The sequence below is a fragment of the Rhineura floridana genome, chromosome 7, assembly GCF_030035675.1.
Source record: "Rhineura floridana isolate rRhiFlo1 chromosome 7, rRhiFlo1.hap2, whole genome shotgun sequence".
Taxonomy (NCBI): domain Eukaryota; kingdom Metazoa; phylum Chordata; class Lepidosauria; order Squamata; family Rhineuridae; genus Rhineura; species Rhineura floridana.
In genome coordinates, this window is record NC_084486.1 from 100,391,386 (window position 1) to 100,413,767 (window position 22,382).

The window sequence follows — 22,382 nt, forward strand, 5'->3', positions numbered from 1 at the left end:
AGCGCTGATGATATAAAGAAGACCTAAAGTGCAAAGAAGGTCGGATGGTTCATTTTCCTTACCCTCGCTTCTGTTTCCGTCCATTTTTCGACTATAATTCTTACAGCCAGTGATAAGACACAGCTTCTACTTACAAGGAAAATGTGTCGAGAGCGGGAGGCTCAGTAGGATATCTTAGAAGACTTTTTAGGAGCTGAGAGTCAACTTAAAATAACTCAATTCTTTTTCCCGGCAAACGTGGAGAAGAGAGTTTCATGCTCCTGTCCGTTGGAACTTGACCCCCACTTAAAGGAGCCTGACTGCACCTCTAATCCTAATTCTACCACGCCAGCTTATCTACCTGGAGCTGAACTGGACTGGTCTTTAGACTCTAGAGTCCTACATATGCTTCAGGAACCTTCACCACCGGATACTCCTAATCTTGCTTTGGAGTTGGCACAAGCTGAGTTTCTGTTAAAGTCCAGGGGAGTCTCAGCTTTGGCTACAACCTCTTCCGAAGCCTTGAACCCTCAAAGCCCCCCCTTCAGGACACCTGCAATTCCCTCGGTTAATGAAGGCGTGAGGCAAACTCAATTTCACCTCGACCACCCTTATCTGATTCCTCAAATGGCTATAGTTTCGGATGAATTAGCCTGTATTAAAAACTTCATCTCGGTGACCAACGGTCTATTAAGAACACTCACTGAGGAATTTGTGAAGATAGTCTCCTATGCTAAGCCAGATAGCCTTACTGGCAAACCACCTTCTTCATCTGCTTGTGGCCTTAAACAAAAACTGAACCGTAGCCTGAGACGCAAAGCTCCCAGGAATGTAAAAAATATCAGAAAATCTAAAAACATTAAAAAATACAAACTTCCTAGAGGCAGGAAGATGGACTTCCGCAAGCTTTTTAAATTACTCGAAGCACCGTTGCCTACTGAGAGGGCTAAGGGGAATCACAGTCAATCGACTGCCTCTTGGGATCCCCCACGTATAGCCCCCGCTGTGCAGCTGTCTTCGCCCCAAGCTGCTCCATCTTCAGTTGTTGCACCTCCTGCAGTTTCCTGCTCCGCTGAGCCAGCGGTTTACTCCTCTAAGCCCTCCATGAAAAATGGCGAAGCAGAATACTGGTCCCTAAGGCTGAGCCGGAATAGGTTAGTCTTGTCTAATGTCCCATGTCTCAGCACCAGAGTGCAACAACTCAACTGGAAAATGCACATTTGTAAAGTTCTACATTCCCTGCACCTGGCCTTTGTTAAACATGGTGACATACTTAAGGTTGAAGCTCTTTCTAAGAATTTCACTAGCTTGGCCGTCTTACTTACTTTCAAGTCTTATGAGTTGGTTGACATGATTCTAGCCAGTAGTTCCTTATTAGTCAGGCATGGAATTTATGTGCAAAGACACTTTGTTAACCTAGTGAAACTGCGACCTCTGTGCCCTTTGTGGCGTCGAGTTGATCCATCATCTCCAACTCGACTTTTGGTGGTGGAGGAGCAGTCCCGGGATGACTGTACATCTTCAGCATTCATTAACTCCAACTCTACTAGGTGCTTCCTAGATGTCTCCAGCAGCAACTTCATTGTCCTGGACAGGTTCAGTGCCTCCGCCTGCCCCTCGCCCATGATCATGCTTCAACAGCGGTCCCCAGAGCCACTCAGCACTGATGAGCCAGCAGACAAATCCTTTGTTTTTTCCTGTGATGGAGAGGATGAGCTAGTGTCTAATTTTTCCAACTTCCCTGATAGATATCATAAACAAGTTACAAAACCTTCTCAAAAACCTTCAGGGCAGGAGACCCCCTTCCAGATTTCTGGAGGACTTTGAACTAGGCTCCCCTTTTAAAGATTGCTTTCTGGGTCTGCCATCTTTATTTATTTATTTGTTTGTTTGTTTCATTTATAGACCGCCCATAGCGAATAGCTCTTCCCTTCCCACTTGCCAGGCCCGAATGCTCATAGAAACGTCCTGCGCTGCGAGGCCCAAGCCCATCTGGAGGAATCCTCTTCACCTTGACTTCATCCAACCGCCCCGAGCATATCTCCCTCTCTGTTAGCAGTTGTGTCATGGAACGTGGCTGGTTGGCACGCCAAGCTGGTTGACTTCGGTTTTGTGGAATTTTACGGGAAATTTCAGATCGTTTGCATTCAGGAATCATGGATCACCTCTCCCTCCTTTCCTTCTTTACCTGGTTTCACTGCCCACATTATACCTGCTACTGCTTCCCTTAAGGGGGGCAGACCACAGGGCGGTCTGGCGACATTAATTTTGGTCGACCGGAATCCTACAGTTTCTGAGATAGAGGTGCTCTCATCCAACAATATTCTTATAACTAAAATTTCCTGGCCCAGGTCTCCTATGCTAATTGTGATCAACGTCTATGTGCCCCCAATGAGAGCCAACACAGGGGATGGGAGTCCCTCAATTTGGGCCGATTTAGATCAGGCATTGCTTGCCCTGTACCACCAGTTTCAAGACCCTCTAATCCTGATGACTGGAGACTTTAATGCCAGACTAGGCCCAAACAATTCAGCCATTGGCAGTAGAATGGGGTTATCCCCAGATGACCTCTCTGATTTTCCCTGTAGGAATTCCTTGGATAAGTCCATTAATCCCGCGGGACTATCCTTTTTCAGTTTAGTTTATAAATTTCATCTATTTATCTGCAATGGTTTGTACTTAAACCCGGCGTCCAACACGCATACCTTTCTTGGCCCGAGGGGTAGGAGCACAATCGATTATATGGTCCTCTCCCAACCCCTTATTTCCTATATAACAACCTTTGGGATAATTTCCAGACCTGAGAGTGACCATATGCCCCTATTTTCCCTCTTTTCTATCTTTCCTCTCTCTCCCCTTACTGCTTTTTCCCCACCCGGCTCTTTGGTGCCCCAGGGGGATAGAAGGATCCGTTGGAGTGGGGAGTTAAGTGAATCAATAAACCTTTTCCTTAACTCTCCCCTGATGTTGGACTTGAGAGATCGTCTCTTGTCCTCTACGGACCCATCTCCCTTATATGACTCCCTAGTGTCCAAGTTAAAGCCCCTGCTGTCCACCTCTAAACCTAAAATTTTAAAGAACAGAGGGTGGTTTGATAAAAGCTGTGCCCTGGCCAAACGCAAGCTAGGCCAAGCCATTAGGGCCAGCAGGCAAGATGACTCGCTGGCTAAATTTAAGGTGTACTTATCTCTTAGGCAGTCCTATAAAAAACTCTTAAGAGAAAAAAAGGCCTCCTATGTCCAACAACAATGGAGAGAATTAGGCTTAGCTTCTCTCGACAGAAATGCCTCTAGATTTTGGAATCTTGTTTCTAGGGGCCTGAAGGAGGCTCAAATGGGTTTAGATAACCTGATAACATCAGACCAATGGAGTTTGCACTTCTCTGCTCTTTATAAGAGCACCTCGCCCTTCCCTCAACCTTCCTCATCTTCTCTCGCCAGCTCCTTAAATTGCTGCCCAGAGTGGGACCCGGTCTCGCCTGGGGAGGTTGCCTCGCTGATTAATTTGATGTCAAATAATAAGGCCCTCGGTGAAGATATGCTCCCCGCAGAGCTTTTTAAGTCCAACCCCGACTGGTGGGCACCTATTTTTGCAAAGCTCTTTACCTTTATTAACTTGAGGGGAGTGATCCCTAAGGGTTGGAGAAGTAGCATAGTTATACCTCTCCACAAAAACGGAGCCAAAACGGATCCTAAAAATTTTAGGCCGATCAGTCTATTAGACATAGCATCCAAACTCTACACCAGGTATCTCCTTGTGAAATTGGATAAATGGACCCAAGAGTATAATGTTATTGCTCCAGAACAAGCCGGGTTTGCAAAGGGTAAATCCAAGGTTGACCATTGTTTTGTATTGTCCCACCTCATCCAAAAATATGCATTCCATAATAGGAAGGAATTTTTTGTGGCCTTCGTGGATTTCTCCTCTGCATTTGATCTCATTGAAAGAGGCCGCCTGTGGCAAAAGTTGGGTGATACTAATATTGACAAACGATTACTCTTGCTCCTGCGGTCCCTGCATTGTGACACTTCTCTTAGAGTGAGACTCGGTGCAAATGGCATCCTTTCTGAGTCGATTTCCACCCATCGAGGGGTGCACCAGGGATGTATTTTAGCCCCCTTTCTTTTTAACTTTTATATAAATAACATTGGCCGGGAGCTATCTGGCCCTTTGTATTTTCCCCCTTCCATTTTATCCTCTAAAATCTCTGTTCTGCTTTATGCGGATGACCTTGCCCTCATGTCAACCACACAAGTCGATTTGAGGAGGCTGTTAAACAGCCTGGGCTGTTTTTGTTCTAAGGAAAGCCTTCTCATTAATTATGCAAAGACAAAAGTGGTTGTGTTTGGGAATAAGAGCACCAAACATGTTTGGAGATTAAACAACCAAATTATCCAACAGCAACGGAGTTACTGTTACTTGGGTGTTAATTTTACAGCAAATTTGTCTTGGAAATTTCATTGTGACTCCGTTAGACTGAAGGCAGCTCATTCTTTCCATCAGTTATGCCTTTTTTTTCCTATAAAGGTGGCAAATTGGTCCCCCCAGCTCTGGAAATCTTCCGTAGGAAGATAATCCCCCAATTACTATATGGGGCAGAGATCTGGGGCCACAGTGACACTTCATCATTAGAGAAAGTACAGAATACCTTTCTCAGGTTTATCCTGGCCACTCCCCGTGGTTCTCCCGCCAACCTACTGAGACTAGAAACCGGTCTCCACCCGTTAGAATCTTTGGCCCATGTGGCATTGGCTTCATATTGGCTGCGGCTCGTTGGCATGGATGACACATGCCTGCCTAAAATGTGTTTCTGTGAACAACTTCAGTCATCCTACCATTCTTCATGGTTACTTCGAGCCAAAGCCAAACTGTCTGCCTATGGGATTTCCATAACCATTCCTCCATCACACTACTCCTTAAGGGCAAAAAGATTGCTTAAGGAAAGAATTTTATTCTATGCCCAACGCTGGATGCTTTATTCGGCCTCCCAAACCTCCTTTTCAGTATGGTACCCCTGTTTCAAAACAACATTTGGTGCTGAACCATATCTCTCCTTTCTATCGGCCCCTCTGCAGAGATGGTCCTTTACCGCCCTGCGCCTGCAAACCATGCCCTCTGCAATGCTGGCGGGCCGTTATGCTAACCCCCCCCATGATCTCAGAGTTTGCATTTGCTGTGCGGGTGAGATTGAGGACGTGGCCCATTACCTCCTGAGATGTCCCCTTTATCAGGCGCCCAGAGCTAAAATTTTAGACCCTATAATTCTTCTCATGCAGGACAGACCCGCTTTTGAACAAATAGCCATCCTTCTGGCTGGTTCAGATATTTACATAACATCTAAGGTCGCCACTTTTGCCCTCGCAGCCAAGAAGATTAGGGCTAGCTTTGTAAAACACTCGGAACTGTTTTGACGTCTCACTGTTCAGTTTTTAACACAGAACTTTAAGGCTGTTTTAAGAAAGATCTTATGGTATATACATTTCCTGGTTGTTTGGCTGTTTTTATTGTACCTTTGTATTTTATGCTAGTGCACTTTATGCCCTTCTGTACTTTTTTTAACCTTTTGCGGTGGCTAATAGCTTTTAGCAATAAAGAATTGTTGTTGTTATACTCTGGGCAAGAGGCTACTATAAGGACAGAATATGGAGAAACCGATTGGTTCCCAATCGGAAAGGGTGTAAGACAGGGGTGCATTTTATCACCCTATTTGTTTTATCTATATGCAGAACATATCATATGGAAAGTGGGATTGGACCAAGATGAAAGAGGTGTAAAAATTGGAGGGAGACATATCAATAATTTAAGATATGAAGATGAATGCATACTACTAGCAGAAACCAGTAATGATTTGAAACAAATTTTGATGAAAGTTAAAGAGGAAAGAACAAAAGCAGGACTACAGCTGAATGTCAAGACTAAAGTAATGACAACAGAAGGTTTATGTAACTTTAAAGTTGACAACGAGGACATTGAACTTGTCAAGGATTGTCAATACCTTGGCACAGTCATTAACCAAAATGGAGACAATAGTCAAGAAATCAGAAGAAAGCTAGGAGTGAGGAGGGCAGCTATGAGAGAACTAGAAAACGTCCTCAAATGCAAAGATGTATTACTGAACACTAAAGTCAGGATCACTCAAACCATGGTATTCCTGATCTCTATGTATGGATGTGAAAGTTGGACAGTGAAAAAAGTGGGTAAGAGAAAAATCAACTGCTTTGAAATGTGGTGTTGGACGAGAGCTTTGTGCATACCATGGACTGCAAAAAAAGACAAATAATTGGGTGTTAGAACAAATTAAACCAGAAGTATCACTAGAAGCTGAAATGATGAAACTGAGGTTATCATACTTTGGACACATAATGAGAAGACCTGATTCACTAGAAAAGACAATAATGCTGGGAAAAATAGAAGGGAGTAGAAAAAGAGGGAGGCCAAACAAGGGATGGATTGATTCCATAAAGGAAGCCACAGACCTGAACTTACAAGATCTGAACAGGTTTATAACTGATGCTATTGGAGATAGCTGATTCATAGGGTCACCATAAGTTGTAATCAACCTGAAGGCGTCTAACAACAACAAACTTATCTACCTCATTTTTATCTTGACTGTATTATATTTTTAAATTGTAACCCCTCTGGAATTGCATCTGCCGTGATATGTGGATTAAGAAATGTTTTAAACACATTAATTTACCTTTATGAAGTGTGATAGGCTGTGTCAGTGGTGGCTTTCTTTTCCTCCCCTTACTTGTCAGTGGCGGGGGGGGGGAGCAATATACTTACTTACTTAGCCACAGCTCTACTGGAGAATATGGATGTGCATGGATGCTGGTCAGCCATCACCAGCCACCATTTCCCTGTCTCTCAAAATATATTGTGTATACGGGGCTAGGGAAATGACATCTGTTGGCTGCCTGGCTGCCTGCCGCCCTCACACCCACCGATAAAGCTCTTGTTCATTCTGAGTTTCTGACTGGCTAATCGAGTTCTTTGTTGCCCTCACCTCCCCAGACAAGGAGTGGGGATGGGGAATAAATTGCTGTCACTTGACATGTTACATATAAAGTAATGAAACTATCAGCCTTCCCACTGTGCCCCGCCCCTCCATTGGTGGAATGCACTCTGCTAATTTGCCGTCTGTGAATAGAGTCGGAAATTTGGAGAAGGCATTTTGCTACAGCCCTGATGGCCAAAAAATAATGGCAGTAGAATCCCCTGTAACCTAGTCCAGTTGTAAACTGGTCTGAATCTACTCTATGGCTCTAAACACATTATTTGCCAGATCAAGGTGTTTCCATTAGCCACATCTGGAGGGGAACAGGTTGATCTGCCTATCAGTTGTGAAATCACTTTGAAGCTGAATTTTTTTTTTAAAAAAAAAGCACTCAAACTGCAACCAGGATTTACAGTAAACGAGGGGGGGGATTGACTGGCATCATGTGCCTCTATTTTCAGAAGAGAGAGGTGGAGAGGCACTGGAACTGACAGAACAGTGAGTGCATTTCTATTCTATTACTCTCTTCAATATGGTGGGTGTTTTCCCAGGTAGATAGTATGCAATCATTTGTAACTGTAGTTGAAGAACCTCATATATTTGGTTGCAACACAGGTATCTCAATAGAAATTTATACAGGCAAGCAATGTCAATAATGTGAAATAATTTTTTTTTAAAAAGATGCAGACAATTCGTACATCATCATTAGCTACCGGGCTAAGTTCAAGGAGCTGGTTTTGGTGTACAAAGTCCTTTACAGCTTGGGACCAGGATACCTGAAAGATGGTCTTAATATACCCAGTCGGTCACTGTACTCTGCAGGTGAAGGCCTCCTGCAGATACCACCTTATCAGGTCGTCTGCTCCACACAACATACCAAGGGGACCTTCAGTGCTGTGGCACCTACCTTTGGAATTCCCACCCCTTAAATATTGGACAGGCACCATCTCTGTTAGAAATTTAATAAATAAATAAATAAATAAAAATATTTTCTTGCCATCACTGCATACAATTCATGTATGGTATTCCCAGTGATTTTTTGTGATGGAAGCATGGAACTCACCGGTACAGAGTACTGACACCTATTTTTTTCCTGTCCATGGTAATCATTTTGTGCTGGCACTTTTATCAAGGTAAGAGTACCAGCACTCATTTTACCCCCCCCAAAAAAGTATTGAGTATACCTATTTGAAAAATAAAATATAATCTGGATTATAATGAGTGGATTACAGTACAAATTAATGCATCCAGGATCATTTAGACTGTCAGAAACAAGAGCTTTCCTATCCAGCCCATACATAGTATTAAGTATTTCACAATTGTCACTAAAAAGTTAATTGTGGCAGCATTACTACATGGCATTTTTGTCATACTTTCAGTGATGTTGTGTGGGTGGGTGACAGATCCTTTTCTCCATACAGCAAACATATGGATATAAAATGAAATGATACACCTGGGCACTTGACTATGTGCTGTGTCCTACAGTGCTGGGAATTCATCCTGGGATATGCTGGTTAATTAGACCTAAAGACCACAACACTTATTCAGTCCCCATATGCACTAGCATGTGTCATAGCTCCAGATGTTTTCTATCAGGCTGGGTACATTGTCTGAATAGGAAAAGGAAAATTACTTGGGGCTGCATGATGTGTTGAAACTAGGTCAGCAATCATTGATACAGAGCTCAGGGGAAGACATATTTCCTTTTAACGAATGAAAGTGAAAAAAAAATTATATAACCAAATAAGAGCATCTCCTTACAAAATTTCATCTTACACTTACACAGACACACACAACACAGAAGTTTATGAGACATGCCTTTATGAATTTCTCTTATGAACTCCTGCTATTTGGGAGGCAGGGACTCCTGCGTATATGGGTGAGTGGGGCTCTGGACATCTGCCACAAAGCCTTGTCCTAATGGCACTGGTGGTGGACAATATTCAGTGGTTAATTTCTGAAAGAACAAGTGTCAGGGCTCAAGCATACTTAAAAGCCATGTCCTTTGATCTGAAACCTTAATCCCAAATTTAACCACAAGTAAACACCACTTGGCAGGAAATATAATGAATAAATGAATGAACATATAAGTATGTTCTTATGTGACTCTCCCCCCCCCCCGTGTGTGTGTCCACTGAGGTATTTTCTTTCTCATTATTACACACATATTCCAGAACCAAGTGCAAATTGCCCTGGCCCAAATTCAGAACTGACCACTAGCACCTTAGAATCTTTGAAGGGTTAGCCTACTGTCCTTGCTTGCTTTTTTCCTCTCCTTCCTTATTTCAAAAGAAATTGGAGCAAGGCTGAGGGAATTGGTCTCTTTTCATGAATGAGGATTGAAATGGTGAAAAGAACAAAACTCTTGAAGAACATCCTGAGTTTCCAAAGAGAAATATTAGTGAAAGCTGTGCTCAACATACTGAGCAACCAAATATAAATAATATAATAAATAAATTTAATTTATATGTCGCCTATCTGGCCAGTGACCACTCTAGGCGACGTACATGAAAGAATTAAAATACAATACAATAAACACAATAATAGAAATAAAACAATACAGCAGCAATAATAATAATGCAAGGTAGAAGGCATTTGATCATAACAGTTAACCCTCCCCGGAAGTCCCAAAGTCCTGTTGAAAGAGCCAGGTCTTTAAGGCTTTACGAAATGTATTTAGGGAAGAGGCGTGCCGTAGATCTTGTGGGAGGGAGTTCCAGAGAGTGGGGGCCGCCACTGAGAATGCCCTCTCTCTAGTTCCCGCCAATTTAGCTGTTTTTGTCGGCGGGATTGAGAGAAGGCCCTGTGCGGCTGATCGTGTCGGGCGGCATAGTTGGTGGCGTTGCAGGCGCTCCTTTAGATAAACTGGGCCAAAACCGTATAGGGATTTAAAGGTTAATACCAACACCTTGAATTGGGCCCGGAAAACAACAGGAAGCCAGTGTAGATCGAACAACACAGGTGTGATGTGATCCCGGCGGTGACTATTCGTAAGTAATCGAGCCGCCGCGTTTTGTATAAGTTGTAGTTTCCGGACCGTTTTCAAGGGTAACCCCACGTAGAGCGCATTACAGTAATCCAGTCGAGAGGTGAACAGGGCATGTACTACTGGTGGGAGTTGATGATCAGGAAGGTAGGGTTGCAGCCTTCGTATGAGGTGTAGTTGATACCAAGCTGCCTGGCTCACTGCCGAAATCTGAGCCTCCATGGACAGTCTGGAATCAAGTACAACCCCAAGGCTACGGACCTGGTCCTTCAGGGGTAGACTTACCCCGTTGAACTTCAGGTCAACATCTCCCAACCTTCTCTTATCCCCCACGAGCAGCACCTCGGTCTTATCGGGGTTCAACTTCAGCCTGTTCCTTCACATCCATCCACTCACGGATTCCAGGCACTTGGACAAGGTCTCCACAGCCGACTCTGGTGAAGATTTAAATGAGAGATAGAGCTGAGTGTCATCTGCATATTGGTGACACTGCAGCCCAAATCTCCTAATGATTGTCCCCAGCGGCTTTATATAAATGTTAAATAGCATGGGAGAGAGGATAGAGCCCTGTGGCACACCACAATTGAGAGGCCAAGGGTCTGAAACCTCCTCCCCCAATGCTACCTGTTGGTACCTATTGGAGAGAAAGGAACGGAACCACTGCACTACAGTACCTCCAATTCCCAATCCCTCCAGGCAATGTAAAAGGATACTGTGGTCGACAGTATCAAAAGCCGCTGAGAGATCGAGGAGGACAAGAAAGGTGAATTCTCCCCTATCTAATGCCCTCCTCATATCATCCACCAGAGCGACCAAGGCTGTTTCGGTTCCGTGACCAGTCCTGAAACCCGATTGGTATGGATCCAAATAATCTGTTTCATCCAAGTGTGCTGACAACTGGTTGGCCACCACTCACTCAATGACCTTGCCCAAGAATGGAAGATTCGAAATTGGGCGAAAGTTATTAAAAACTTGGGGATCCAAGGAGGACTTCTTCAAGATGGGCTTTACAATTGCCTCCTTGAAAGCTGATGGCATCACACCCTCTTGCAAGGATGCGTTTACCACCATTTTAATCCCTGTGCCCAATTTCTCTTTGCAGCTCGTAAGGAGCCACGATGGGCAAGGATCATTTAGGCAAGTGGTAGGCTTCACAGTTGTGAGTACCTTGTCCACATCCTCAGAAGGGAGAAGCCGAAACCGATCCCAATTTACCGGCTTGCAACTGGCCAACTCTGGTTCACTTACTGTGTCCACGGCGTACGGGATCGAGCTCCGTAAGTGTTCGATTTTATTGGCGAAGTGCTTTGCCAATATGTCACAGGAGGCCTTTGACTGTTCCAAGGGGTCCTGGACAACTGGACCGACCAGTCCTTGAACCACCTGGAAGAGCCTTCTGGGACAGCACTCCGCAGACGCAATAGAGGCAGCAAAGAAAGCCTTCTTTCCTGCCCTTATTGCCACTTGGTAGGCAGCTACTGCTGCTCTGACCTGTGTCCGGACATCTTCGGAGCGGGATTTCCGCCACCAGCGTTCTAGTCGTCTCACCTCCTGTCTCAGCGAACGCAACCGTGGTGTATACCACGGTGCTAACTGAGTTCTATTCAGGGGGAGAGGACATTTCGGAGCCACCTGGTCTAATGCCCTGGTGATCCCATCATTCCACTCCCTCACCAGGGTTTCGACCGGGCGGCCTTCAGCAGGTTCCAATTCCCCAAGCGCAGTTAGGAATCCTTTTGGATCCATCAGGCGCCTGTGGCAGACCATTCTAATAGGTCCTTCACCCCTGCAGAGGGGGTGTGGCATTGAGAAGTCCATGTTTACCAGGTAGTGATCTGACCATGACACAGGGGTGGAATAAACCACTCCCAACTTCAGAGCACTTCTCTCCTCTTCCAGGACAAACACAAGGTCGAGAGCATGACCGGCTACATGGGTGGGTCCCCTTTTACTAAGGTGCAGTTCCCAGGAAGCCATGGTTTCCAGGAAATCCCGAGGGGCTCCAGTGAGAGCGGACTCGGCATGCACGTTGAAGTCACCCGGCACTAACAATTCTGGGGACAACACCCGTACAGCCGAGACCACATCCAGCACCTCGGCCAGGGAGTCTGCTGTGCAGCGGGGTGGGCGGTACACTAGCAGGATCCCTAAACTGCCCTTCGGGCCCAGCCTCCAGTACATGAATTACTTTTATCAACTCTCCAGTATTTTGCTACTACAGTCTATTTTATTAGGACTTGTTTTCCTTTGAATGTATTCCAACACTGGTTTCCAGTTTTTTCAAGTTTCTTGGTATCTTTGCAGATTTCTTATCAGTACAGTTAATATGATGGCTTTCTGTTGTTCTGTGATTTTCCTGATTGGCTCTATTTTATTTGGTTTTTTATTGTTTTTCCAGCCCTTATCATATAAAATTCTAGCTATGGTTAGAACTTGTATTTGATTTTCCAGTATAACACTGTTATGCCTGACCCAGGCCTGAGATGGGAGACTCCTCATCAGATGGGCTCTGATTTCACAAAGTCTGAAGACCTTGTGGGGCTTCCTGACTTCAGAGCTATCCCAGAGACATCTCTACAATCTCCAGAGAAGCAACACCAGGCCCATCTGCAATCAGAGGACCTGGGAAAACCCATAGACAAGGTTCCTGACTCACCAGAAGCTGCTTCTTTTCCTGTTGAATCAGAAGAGGAGATTGAACTACCTCCCAGCCCTAAGGAAAGCCAGCATCCGAAGGTGCAGGCTCAGGAAACCACACTGAGTACATGTATGCCTGAAGGCCCAAAACAACCTACAAAATGTAATAAATGTTAAAGAATATTATCTCAGATTAAGGCAAAAGATTTCATTGATCACATCTAATGGATCACAAATTCTCACAGAACGTAAATGTTAAATGCTGTGAAAATGTGGGGATCTACATATTTTCTGCCAATATGGCAAATATGGCAACCATTTTGTATTATGCCACACACACATACACCTCAGAAGCCTGTTCTGCACAGTATAGGAATCAGGTCTTTAATTGTGGCACCAAGGCTGTGTACACACCACATCTTTCATTCCACCCACCCACCCACCCACCCAAAAATCCTAGGAACTGTAGTTTGTTAAGGATGCTGGAAATTGTAGCTCTATGGGGGGTAATTCCCTCCTGTTAAGTATTAGACAGGTGCCATCACTATTGTCTTTTCAGCTCCAACAAGCCTTAAGTTCTTTTCCAGTCTTCATCTGATTTTAATTTTTTTATTGTTTTAACGTTTATGTGTTGCCCTGAGCTCCTTTGGGAGGAAGGGTGGGATATTATTATTGTTGTTGTTAGTAGTAGTAGTAGTGGTGGTAGTAGCAGTAGTAGTAGTATTCAGCTTTCAGGCCAGAGTGCCCTCACCGCTGATCTAAATGGTTTTAAAATCTCATTGATATAAATTTCATTCTTTAGCCTTTAACTTATGAAAGCACAAATAGCGGTCAAAGGATGGTGCCATAACTAAACCTCCCCCCTGCCCCTGCAAAGATGAGACAGAAAGAAAAACCCAGAAAGGGCTAAAGGAGCAGCAATCTGCTGATAGACTATCCTTGATGTAAACATGTATAATGTGGTGCCCTGTAGGCATACTGTTCAGGGTTTAGGTGATGCTTTGCTGTGTGACATAGCTCTTCATCACCATGGATCATCTGGTCCTCCATGTCTTTCCGTTTCATCTTTGTGATGGGAACCAATAAAACTGCAGCACTGTCTGAGTAATCTTTGTAGAAACAGCAAAATGCCCAGAATTCAGATTGCCTCCTAGCTTTTCTTGCTCTAGCCTGAAATCCACAGGAGGCACCCTTTGCTGCTTAAAGCAGCATAGAACAGCATATTCCAACTGTTCCTCCACTCCTGAAATAGTGGTGGGAAAATTAACTAAAGTTATGTTCACTTAACTCAAAACCAATCCCTGCTGCCGGTATTTTTTTTATGCCTTCTAATTGGAAAGATCCACTCTTGCAGAAAATAAATTGTTGGATAACCCAATCCATATCCCCATGAAACCATACAGCTAGGTTTTAAGGTGATTTATGACCTATCTTGCTAGTCTAACGCAGATGTGCTACCACAAGAGTTTATGATTGGGACACTGGCCTTGTTGACTTCATGTGCTTCAACAGGAGTAAACTGATTTAAATTCAAGCATATTGAAACTGAAGTGTGATTTCAATGTTCCTCAAACTAACCGCTAGATTTTCTTTCTAGTAGTTTTTAAATTTCATTTAGTAGGATCTTACACATAGAATTTATTTCCAGGTATGTTGTATTATGCTACAAGGTATTAACAATATGTGAAGTTGGCTCTAGATTCCATGCAACCGAGGCAGCAAAAAATACTGCCACGATTTGTAGTTTTGCACCACTGTGTAGCAGTCATTGTGCCCCTACTTCAACACATGCATCATTTTTAGGAAAACACTATTAAGCATCTCAAGATTAGGATAAAACAGTCAGATTGTTGTGCTGTGTAAGTGACGTTCCTTCCCTTAAAAACACTCCTCCAGCCTCTTCAAAACAGTACCACTATTTTGCAGCAATAGAAGCTCATTCAGGACTTTGTGGCTGACTCAAAACTGCAGACCTCTGCTGATTTAAAAGAAAGGAAGAGAAGGGTAATTTCTGAAGTGAAGTTAAAATCAACCACAATAGTAAGTTGTTTCCAAGGTACCAGTTGTCATGCAAAATGTAGACAATTTTTTTTGTGGGGGGACAGAAACAACAGAACAGCATTGTGCTTTACTATTAAAAATCCATATTTTATCATTAATAATATAAAAGGGTTATGTACTGACTAAAAAAATTATATTTTATATTGTGGTCAGCTGTGCAGGTTGAGCTTGTATTTTGATATTTTTCATTCATACAGATTATACTTCAGAAACAAGTGTCATTCCTTGCAGAAAAGATGAAGTTAATCTTTGTGGGCATAATTTGTCTCTGCTTGTTGGTGAACGCACAAACAGGTATCTTTAATACAATAGATATACTTTCTTTGATTAGATTCTCCCACTCACCCGTCAGTTGCTCTAATCTATTCATTGCAATATGCTTGAGATATTACACAGCATTTTAATATAATTAATGTTTAATTTTATCATCTGTTGAAATTATAGTGGACTATAGTGGGAGATGAAACAGATTATTCTTTATCACAGTATTTTAAAAACCAGAAGTTTGGCTGCTTGTTAGTTTTGTGGTGACACAGTAGCTCTTTGCAAATTGTATGTTTTTCATTAGTGATTGGCTGATGATGCATCTCTTGCTTAATTACAGATGCCAGACCGATTGAGGATGAGGAAGGTACGGGTGTTTGTTGTTTGAAGTTGTTGCCCCCAATTCCCTGCCCCCTGTATGTAAAAAATGTAAATACTTGCAAATATGAAGTCTGATCAAATGTAAGGAGAAAAGATTTCAAACAGACTGAGTAACATTAGGCATCCCTAAGAAAGCTACATTAGATTTAGTAGGAAAAGGTATTAAAACTAAACAGAATTCCCATAATTACAAGTCACTTAAAAACTAAGGTTTTACTTTTTAAGAAGAATTTCTAAGGTTGACTGTGAATCACCATAAAGAATGTACATACTGCAGTGATACTGAATTGAGGACATTTAGGATGGTTGCACTCCTGTTGAATCAGGAGTTCTATATTCAAAACAGCACTTCCTGGATCTCTGAAGCTGGATCTCTGCATCCAGGACTTAGGACTCTGTAGTGGAAACAGCTGCAATGTCAGACAGATGGTCATTGATTCTCCTGACCAAAGTACATTAATCAAACTGGCACCTCAGAGTTGATTAAACCTAAATTATATGGTCACATCCAGCGCAATCTTGAAATGTAAGTATCATGTGGCACAATTCACTTTCCTGGAGTTATCTTGTGTTTTAAAGGCCCACCATAGATTCTATTACTTCAGATTTGCATGTTTCTAGGGCTGGTTGCTTTTTTTCTCCTTCTCTCCAAACCACACCATCATCTCCAAACATTTGCAGCAATCCGGTGGAGGAGAAAACCAACATTCAATGGAATGTGAAGCATATTTATTTCTGCACTGAGCAAAGGGTTGGACTAGATTATCTCCAAGGTCCCTTCCAACTCCACAATTCTATGATTCTGTGAATGGCACTTAGGGAGCAAGAGTCTGATCACCTGTTCCACACCTACTCTCTCACACAAAAACACAACCTGATGCAACGGGGATTTGGATTGCTCCACCACTTTTTAGAAAATAAGAAGTCTTCAACAGTAATAAGTTTAAAACAACCCTAAAACTGAACCTCTGGAGGATTTTTTTTTAAAAAAAAAATACTATCTGCAGCTCCTGGCTGAATGTCCAAATTATGATTAGTGCAGGAAACTATGAAACTTTCTTCCAGTGGACTTCTGCTTTTCAATTCTGGCATTTACGTAGGCCTTGAAGACCTTCCTCTTCACAGCCACCTTTAATTGATACCATGTGTAGCTTTTGACTTCAGAGCAGCTTCTCATGTTAATCCGTATATCTGTTCTGCAGTGACTCCATATGCACCTTGCCTCTCACTCCTTTATACAACACTTCATGAGGATGTACCACTAAAGAAAAGCTTAAAATACTTCAGATAAATAAATTAATTGGGAAACTTGTGCAAGAAGCATAATGGTGTATCAAAGTGATTGTGTTAAAGGGTACCACCAACCCCATTCATGAAATAAGGGTACTTATTTAGATACAAGTCTTCAATCCTTGATGTCATGTTTTGGCTGTTGAACAAAACTGGTTGGTTTGTTTTGTTATTTTATTTTAGACCCCTACAGACAACCTGCAAGTATGCCCTACTGGCCTTTCACGAGTAATGATTTTTGGGCATATGTGGAGTACTTCCGCACCCTGGGAGCATACCACAGAATCAATGAGATGGCCAGGACCTTCTTTGCTCATCACCCTCTTGGAAATACTCTTGGATATGATGTCCCAGATCACGAGTACTAGCTCACTTGGCAATCCTGTTTTATCATCACCAACAAACACATCACAATTACTTGCTTAACTACTGTGTTGTTCCACAGCTTTTATGTCAAATATGTAATTTCTCTTCCTGTTATTTCTAATGGTAACAATCCTGACGTGACTTCTTTTAATAGACAATATATACTTACTGTTTAGTTTTTTGAAGAATGAATAAAGAACTATTTGATTCTCATGCCATTCTCTTTAGAACCCATATGTATCCATATTTCCATAAATCTGTGCTGCGACATTAGGAACACTGTGTAAAGTCACTGCATCTTAAAAAGGACATTGTAGAGCCAGAAAGGGGCAACCAAAATGAACAAAAGGCTGGAAAACTCCCCTTTGAAAAAAGGTTACATTTGAGGATTTTTAGTTTAGAAAAAACCATAAGGGTGGGTATGACTGATAGAGGAGTATAAAATTATGCATATGTGGAGAGAGATCCAGGGGACATCCAACAAAGTTGTTTAAGACAGTTTTAAAAGGGGATTAGACAAATTCATGGAGAATAAGTCTGTTGGTGGCTACTACTCATGATGATTATATATTACCTCTAGAATTGGAAGGGCTTAACTCAGTGGTAGAAACCATGTTTTGCATCCAAAAGGTCCCAGGTTCAGTCCCCCGTATCTTCATTAGGGCTGGGAAGGACTCCTGCCTGAAAACCTGGAGAGCTACTTCCAGTCAGTGTTGACAGTAGTATAGAATAGAATATTCTATTCGACAGTAGTAAGAACATAAGAAGAGCCTGCTGGATCAGGCCAGTGGCCCATCTAGTCCAGCATCCTGTTCTCACAGTGGCCAACCAGGTGCCTGGGGAAAGCCCGCAAGCAGGACCCGAGTGCAAGAACACTCTCCCCTCCTGAGGCTTCCGGCAACTGGTTTTCAGAAGCATGCTGCCTCTGACTAGGGTGGCACAGCACAGCCATCATGGCTAGTAGCCATTGATAGCCCTGTCCTCCATGAATTTGTCTAATCTTCTTTTAAAGCCATCCAAGCTGGTGGCCATTACTCCATGAGCTAGATGAATCAATGGTCTGATTCAGTATAAAGCAGCTTCCTATGTGCCAATTGCTGGGGTACAACAATAGTGATAATGCCAGGTTTGAGGGCCCCTGGGCAAGGTGCTATGCTGCTCACACACACCCCTGCTCTGCTTCTTCCCACATCCAGCCTGGGTAAAAAAATCAAAGCAAAGGACGTGCCTTTGTACACCTCCTTGGAATCTTTTAAAATCTTGTCAACAATACAATCCTATACCTGTCAACTCTGAAGTAAGTCCCATTGAGTTCAATGGGGCTTATTCCTAGGTAGGTGGATGCGGACTGTAGCCTCAATATTATCCAATACTGCTAGATTTGTGAAATTTCTCCCTCCGGACTCTTAGCAAAAGGGCTGAGATGGAGAAGCCTGTGACTATTGCTTCTGCAGCGCAGGAGATGCCAGGCGTGACAGGAGGCGTGCAAGGCAGAAGCTTCCTTTTGTTTGCAAATGCTGTCCGGATCTGGGCACCGACTGCTCTTCCCACTAATGCAGCTTCGTGCCGCGAGGAAATGAAAAGCAGTCACTGGCTGGCAACATCACCCACCCCGGTGAGATTAACAGCCCGCCTTTCAACTGAGTCGGAGAAAGGCCATAGAGGCTGCGGTCCTCCACACGCGCAGAGCAACCGGAAGTCTGTTCATACGCCAACCGGGTGTAAAAGGGAGGTAGGGAAGTTTGACGGACAGCAATGAAGCCGGCGGTGGACGAGATGTTCCCCGAGGGCGCGGGGCCTTATGTGGACCTGGATGAGGTGAGGAGGCGGGGGCAGTGGGAGGCGGGGGCAGTGGGAGGAGGGGGAGTCCAGCCACGGACGTGCAAGGAAAGGTTCTTCCATAAGGGGGTGTTTGAAAACCCACGGGGGGGGAGCGTTTCTGGTGAGCATCCATCTTCCTTTCCGTGTTTTAATGGTCTGTGCGCCTTCCCTAGTACCGACTGCCCTGTAAAGGTAAATGGCATCTCTTAGGGAGCTGCCGAATGGGAAAAGGGGGGTGAAGTTTAGTCGCTTCACAAGGTTGTGTGTGCATGAACTAGATGAGTTTTGGGATGATTCAGCAGGGCTCCTCTTATGTTTCCAAGGTTGGTGAGGTTTGATAATATAATGCGTGTATGTGAGAGAAAATTTTGGGGAAATCTTCAGTTTTTTCTATGTTGTTTTTTTTTGTCTTCCTTTTTCTTCACCCCTCTTCCTCCACGAGCATACTTGGGCTTTTTTAGTGTAATAGGTTTTGAAAGAGAGAAAACTCATGGAAAATACTCTGAGACAAAAGTAATTTCCATCTTCTGTTTTTTATCTAACATCTTGATCCAGATAGATATGAGCAGTGTGAGAAGAAAATGAGAGTAGGAAATGAGCTGCTGCAGCATTACTGTCCTCTTTATTTCAAGCACCTAAAACTACATTTTCAGGATGGCTCACAAAAAAGTTCTAAACGTACTAAAAATTGATCCAGTAAAATGAAATGGCAATAAAATATATAAAGGCAGCATAAAAATGTCTACTCCTCTCATTGTTCTTCTTAAGATATCAACTGAAGACATTTTGTAGTTTGATGATAGGTTGTTTAATCCTCAGCAGCAGTATTTGAGTCAGTGTTTTAATAGTGAGTCTATTTAATGTATTACTGCTTATCCTGTGTTGATATGTTTGTTGTACATAGTCCTGAGCTTCTTTAGAAAAAGAGTAATTTATAAATACTTTAAATAAACATGTAGCAGAAATAAAAGAAATTATAGCTAAAGTCTAAGGAAATAAAAAGGTCTTTACCTGGTGTCAAAATGACATCAAGATAGATGCTAGGTAAATGGGCTTTCCACAGCTTGCTGTCATTGTTAAGATGCTTTCCCCAGTCACTTATTTATCAGGTGGGTTTTGATAATTTTGGATCTGACATGATTCAAGGTAGATTTGGTACCGCTTCTGTTCCACTGCTGTTCCGCAGATTTCCCTAGTACAGAGGTTCCCAAACTGGTCCATTGACCACCAGCTTCATTCAGGTGGTACATGGCATGTCCACTTTAAATATTCATATTGATTTTAATTGTATTTTCATTGTTCTATTTTTTCTATTGTATTTTATTGTATTATAGTTCAAATTGTATGCAACTTAAATGGTAATTCAATAAAATACAGTAGAAGAAGTAAAAAAAAGCAGCGGAAATACAATTAATTAATTCTATGGCATGCAAATTGCAATACAGTAAAATACAATACAGGAAATAAAAGAAGCGATCAAAATACAATGAAAAATCATACAGTACCTGGCACAGCTCATGACAATTGCTACAAGAGGAAGAAAATTAATTAATTAATTTTCCAAGACCATCAGCAATTTTCAAGTGCTTCGGGCGGGGGGGGGGGAGATTGGGAACCGTCACTACTAGCAGGTTAGCTCCTGATGTACTGATGGATTTCTGGGCAGTTAGTTTTCCCCAATGATTTGCATTCTTTCAGTTGAGAAGGACAAAATGGGCTTCATGTTTGATTATTATGTTATATTAGATTACAGCAGGCAAAAGTGTTTGTGGCATAGATAAAAAATGATTGCATTTAAGATCTGTAAGCAAGAGATCCAAGATGAAAGGGTGAAACAATTAAATTATTGTCTATTGTTCCTATAGTTGACTAAATTATTATTTCTCAGGCTGGAGGAAGTACAGGCTTATTGATGGATTTAGCTGCCAATGAAAAGGCTGTACATGCAGACTTCTTTAATAGTAAGTATTAGTTACATTTTGATTCTTAAATTCAACATTTTTATTTTAGCCACTCTCCAGCAGTTCTTAAATTGATTTTCTTACTGATACTGAAAAGAGTGTTTCCAATTAGAAATTAAAGCAGGGATGGGGAACCTATGGCTATCCAGAAGTTGTTGGACTTCTAACTCCCATCAGCTACAGCCACCATGGGCAATGATCAGGGATGATAAGAGTGGGAGTCCAGCAACTCCTGGAGAGCCAGAAGTTTCTCATCCCTTAATCAAAGACAAAAACCTGCCCAAGGAACAATGCTTCCATAGTAGGAGGGGAAAGGTAAGCCAGAGTTGGAGATTTTTAATTTTTACCCATAAAACTCAGGCGCCTGTTAGCACAGAAGTGTCAAGGTCTACTGGATATCTTGACATTTTGAACTTTTTCCATTAAATGGGTTGCCAGCTAAATAGAAACCACTGGGAAATGCTTCATCATGGTGATAGTAACACATGGACAACATACACAGATTCCTCACATTGCAAGGTAAATATTTGTGCCAGTCAGTACCAGAAATGTTCAGTGCTAGTGTGAAGAGATTGTAATTTGGGGATCCGTCTGGTGAGTATAACACAGAGTTGTATCCAGTGTTAGTGATACTCAGAATAAACCCATGAAATTAATGGACGACTAACTTAGATCAATTAATTCCGATGGGTCTTCTCTGAATAAAACTTGCTCATGCACTGAAACTTTCCTATAAATAATAACCTCCTTCCCACTTACTATTGAATCTCTTGTAAATTTTGTTAATTGGATTCAGGTCTATTTCCTTACTGGGAAATGGGCTTTGCATTATTGCCTAATTCTTCAGAAAGTATTTTTTAATAATCAGAATTAATATGCATAATGTGTGTGCATCCTGAATGATATTAATGAACTGTCTTCTTTTTGTTAGGTTTTGAAGATATGTTTGATGATGATGATATCCAGTGAAATTCATCTTCCAGCTGTGCATTGCTAAATATCTATGGTTCTTGTAGAAGCAGACTACATTCTAAACAAAAGGAAAGTGTGAATATCGTCTCCAAGCCACGAAAGAGTACTATGAAATGGCCAAAGATGGATGAAAAGGAGAATTGTGGAGTTGTTTCCCAATTAGAAATGTTTAGATGTGCAGTTTTGCAGGCTTGCTTCAATAAAATCTGAACAGAATTTCTCATATCTGAAATGCAGGTGACTATTGGTTTTTGAAGTCTAAAATATGTTTATTTCTTTATGTTATTTGGGCAGTTATGTACATAGAATATAGCATTTTTAGTCTCTTCCCACTTGCTTTTATTATTATAGGCATTTAAGGTGGGGGATATGTTAACACCTTGATCCTAAATTCATTTACTTGCAAGTTACCCTTGGAAGGAACAGTGGAATATACTTCCAAGTGCATGCAAAAATCTACATGAAAACAATAATGGTGAAATATGACTATAACACAGAATCTGATAGCTGCTGCACTTCCTAGTTTTTGTTGAGTCAGGTTGCTGTTAACTGGGGAACAGCTGAAAATATGTGCACAGCTTATAATACTTACTGCATATGAAGCGCTTTGAACAGTTGAAAAGTTCAATACAAATGTTAACTAGTTGTAATCCTTACAAAACCCTGT

The 22,382-nt window shown here is 42.3% G+C and overlaps 2 protein-coding genes across 2 annotated transcripts; both read left to right on the forward strand.

Moving 5' to 3' along the window:
* The first annotated feature begins 14,495 nt into the window (after positions 1-14,495).
* Positions 14,496-17,092, forward strand: OTOS (otospiralin). Its single transcript, XM_061634426.1, has 4 exons — positions 14,496-14,639; positions 14,858-14,954; positions 15,265-15,291; positions 16,779-17,092. Exons 2-4 carry the CDS (start codon positions 14,897-14,899, stop codon positions 16,961-16,963), a joined length of 270 nt encoding a protein of 89 aa, XP_061490410.1. The 5' UTR covers positions 14,496-14,639; positions 14,858-14,896; the 3' UTR covers positions 16,964-17,092.
* A 1,564-nt stretch (positions 17,093-18,656) lies between these two features.
* Positions 18,657-21,947, forward strand: COPS9 (COP9 signalosome subunit 9). Its single transcript, XM_061634427.1, has 3 exons — positions 18,657-18,779; positions 20,671-20,743; positions 21,675-21,947. Exons 1-3 carry the CDS (start codon positions 18,717-18,719, stop codon positions 21,710-21,712), a joined length of 174 nt encoding a protein of 57 aa, XP_061490411.1. The 5' UTR covers positions 18,657-18,716; the 3' UTR covers positions 21,713-21,947.
* The last annotated feature ends 435 nt before the right edge of the window (positions 21,948-22,382 follow it).

Bases quoted from the DNA above. Each gene is read 5' to 3' on its own strand.
- OTOS (XM_061634426.1), top strand. From the start codon at position 14,897: ATGAAGTTAATCTTTGTGGGCATAATTTGTCTCTGCTTGTTGGTGAAC. The intron at 14,955-15,264 runs GTATCTTTAATA...GCTTAATTACAG, and splicing joins GTTGGTGAACGCACAAACAG to ATGCCAGACCGATTGAGGAT. The intron at 15,292-16,778 runs GTACGGGTGTTT...ATTTTATTTTAG, and splicing joins ACCGATTGAGGATGAGGAAG to ACCCCTACAGACAACCTGCA.
- COPS9 (XM_061634427.1), top strand. From the start codon at position 18,717: ATGAAGCCGGCGGTGGACGAGATGTTCCCCGAGGGCGCGGGGCCTTAT. The intron at 18,780-20,670 runs GTGAGGAGGCGG...ATTATTTCTCAG, and splicing joins CTTATGTGGACCTGGATGAG to GCTGGAGGAAGTACAGGCTT. The intron at 20,744-21,674 runs GTAAGTATTAGT...TCTTTTTGTTAG, and splicing joins ACATGCAGACTTCTTTAATA to GTTTTGAAGATATGTTTGAT.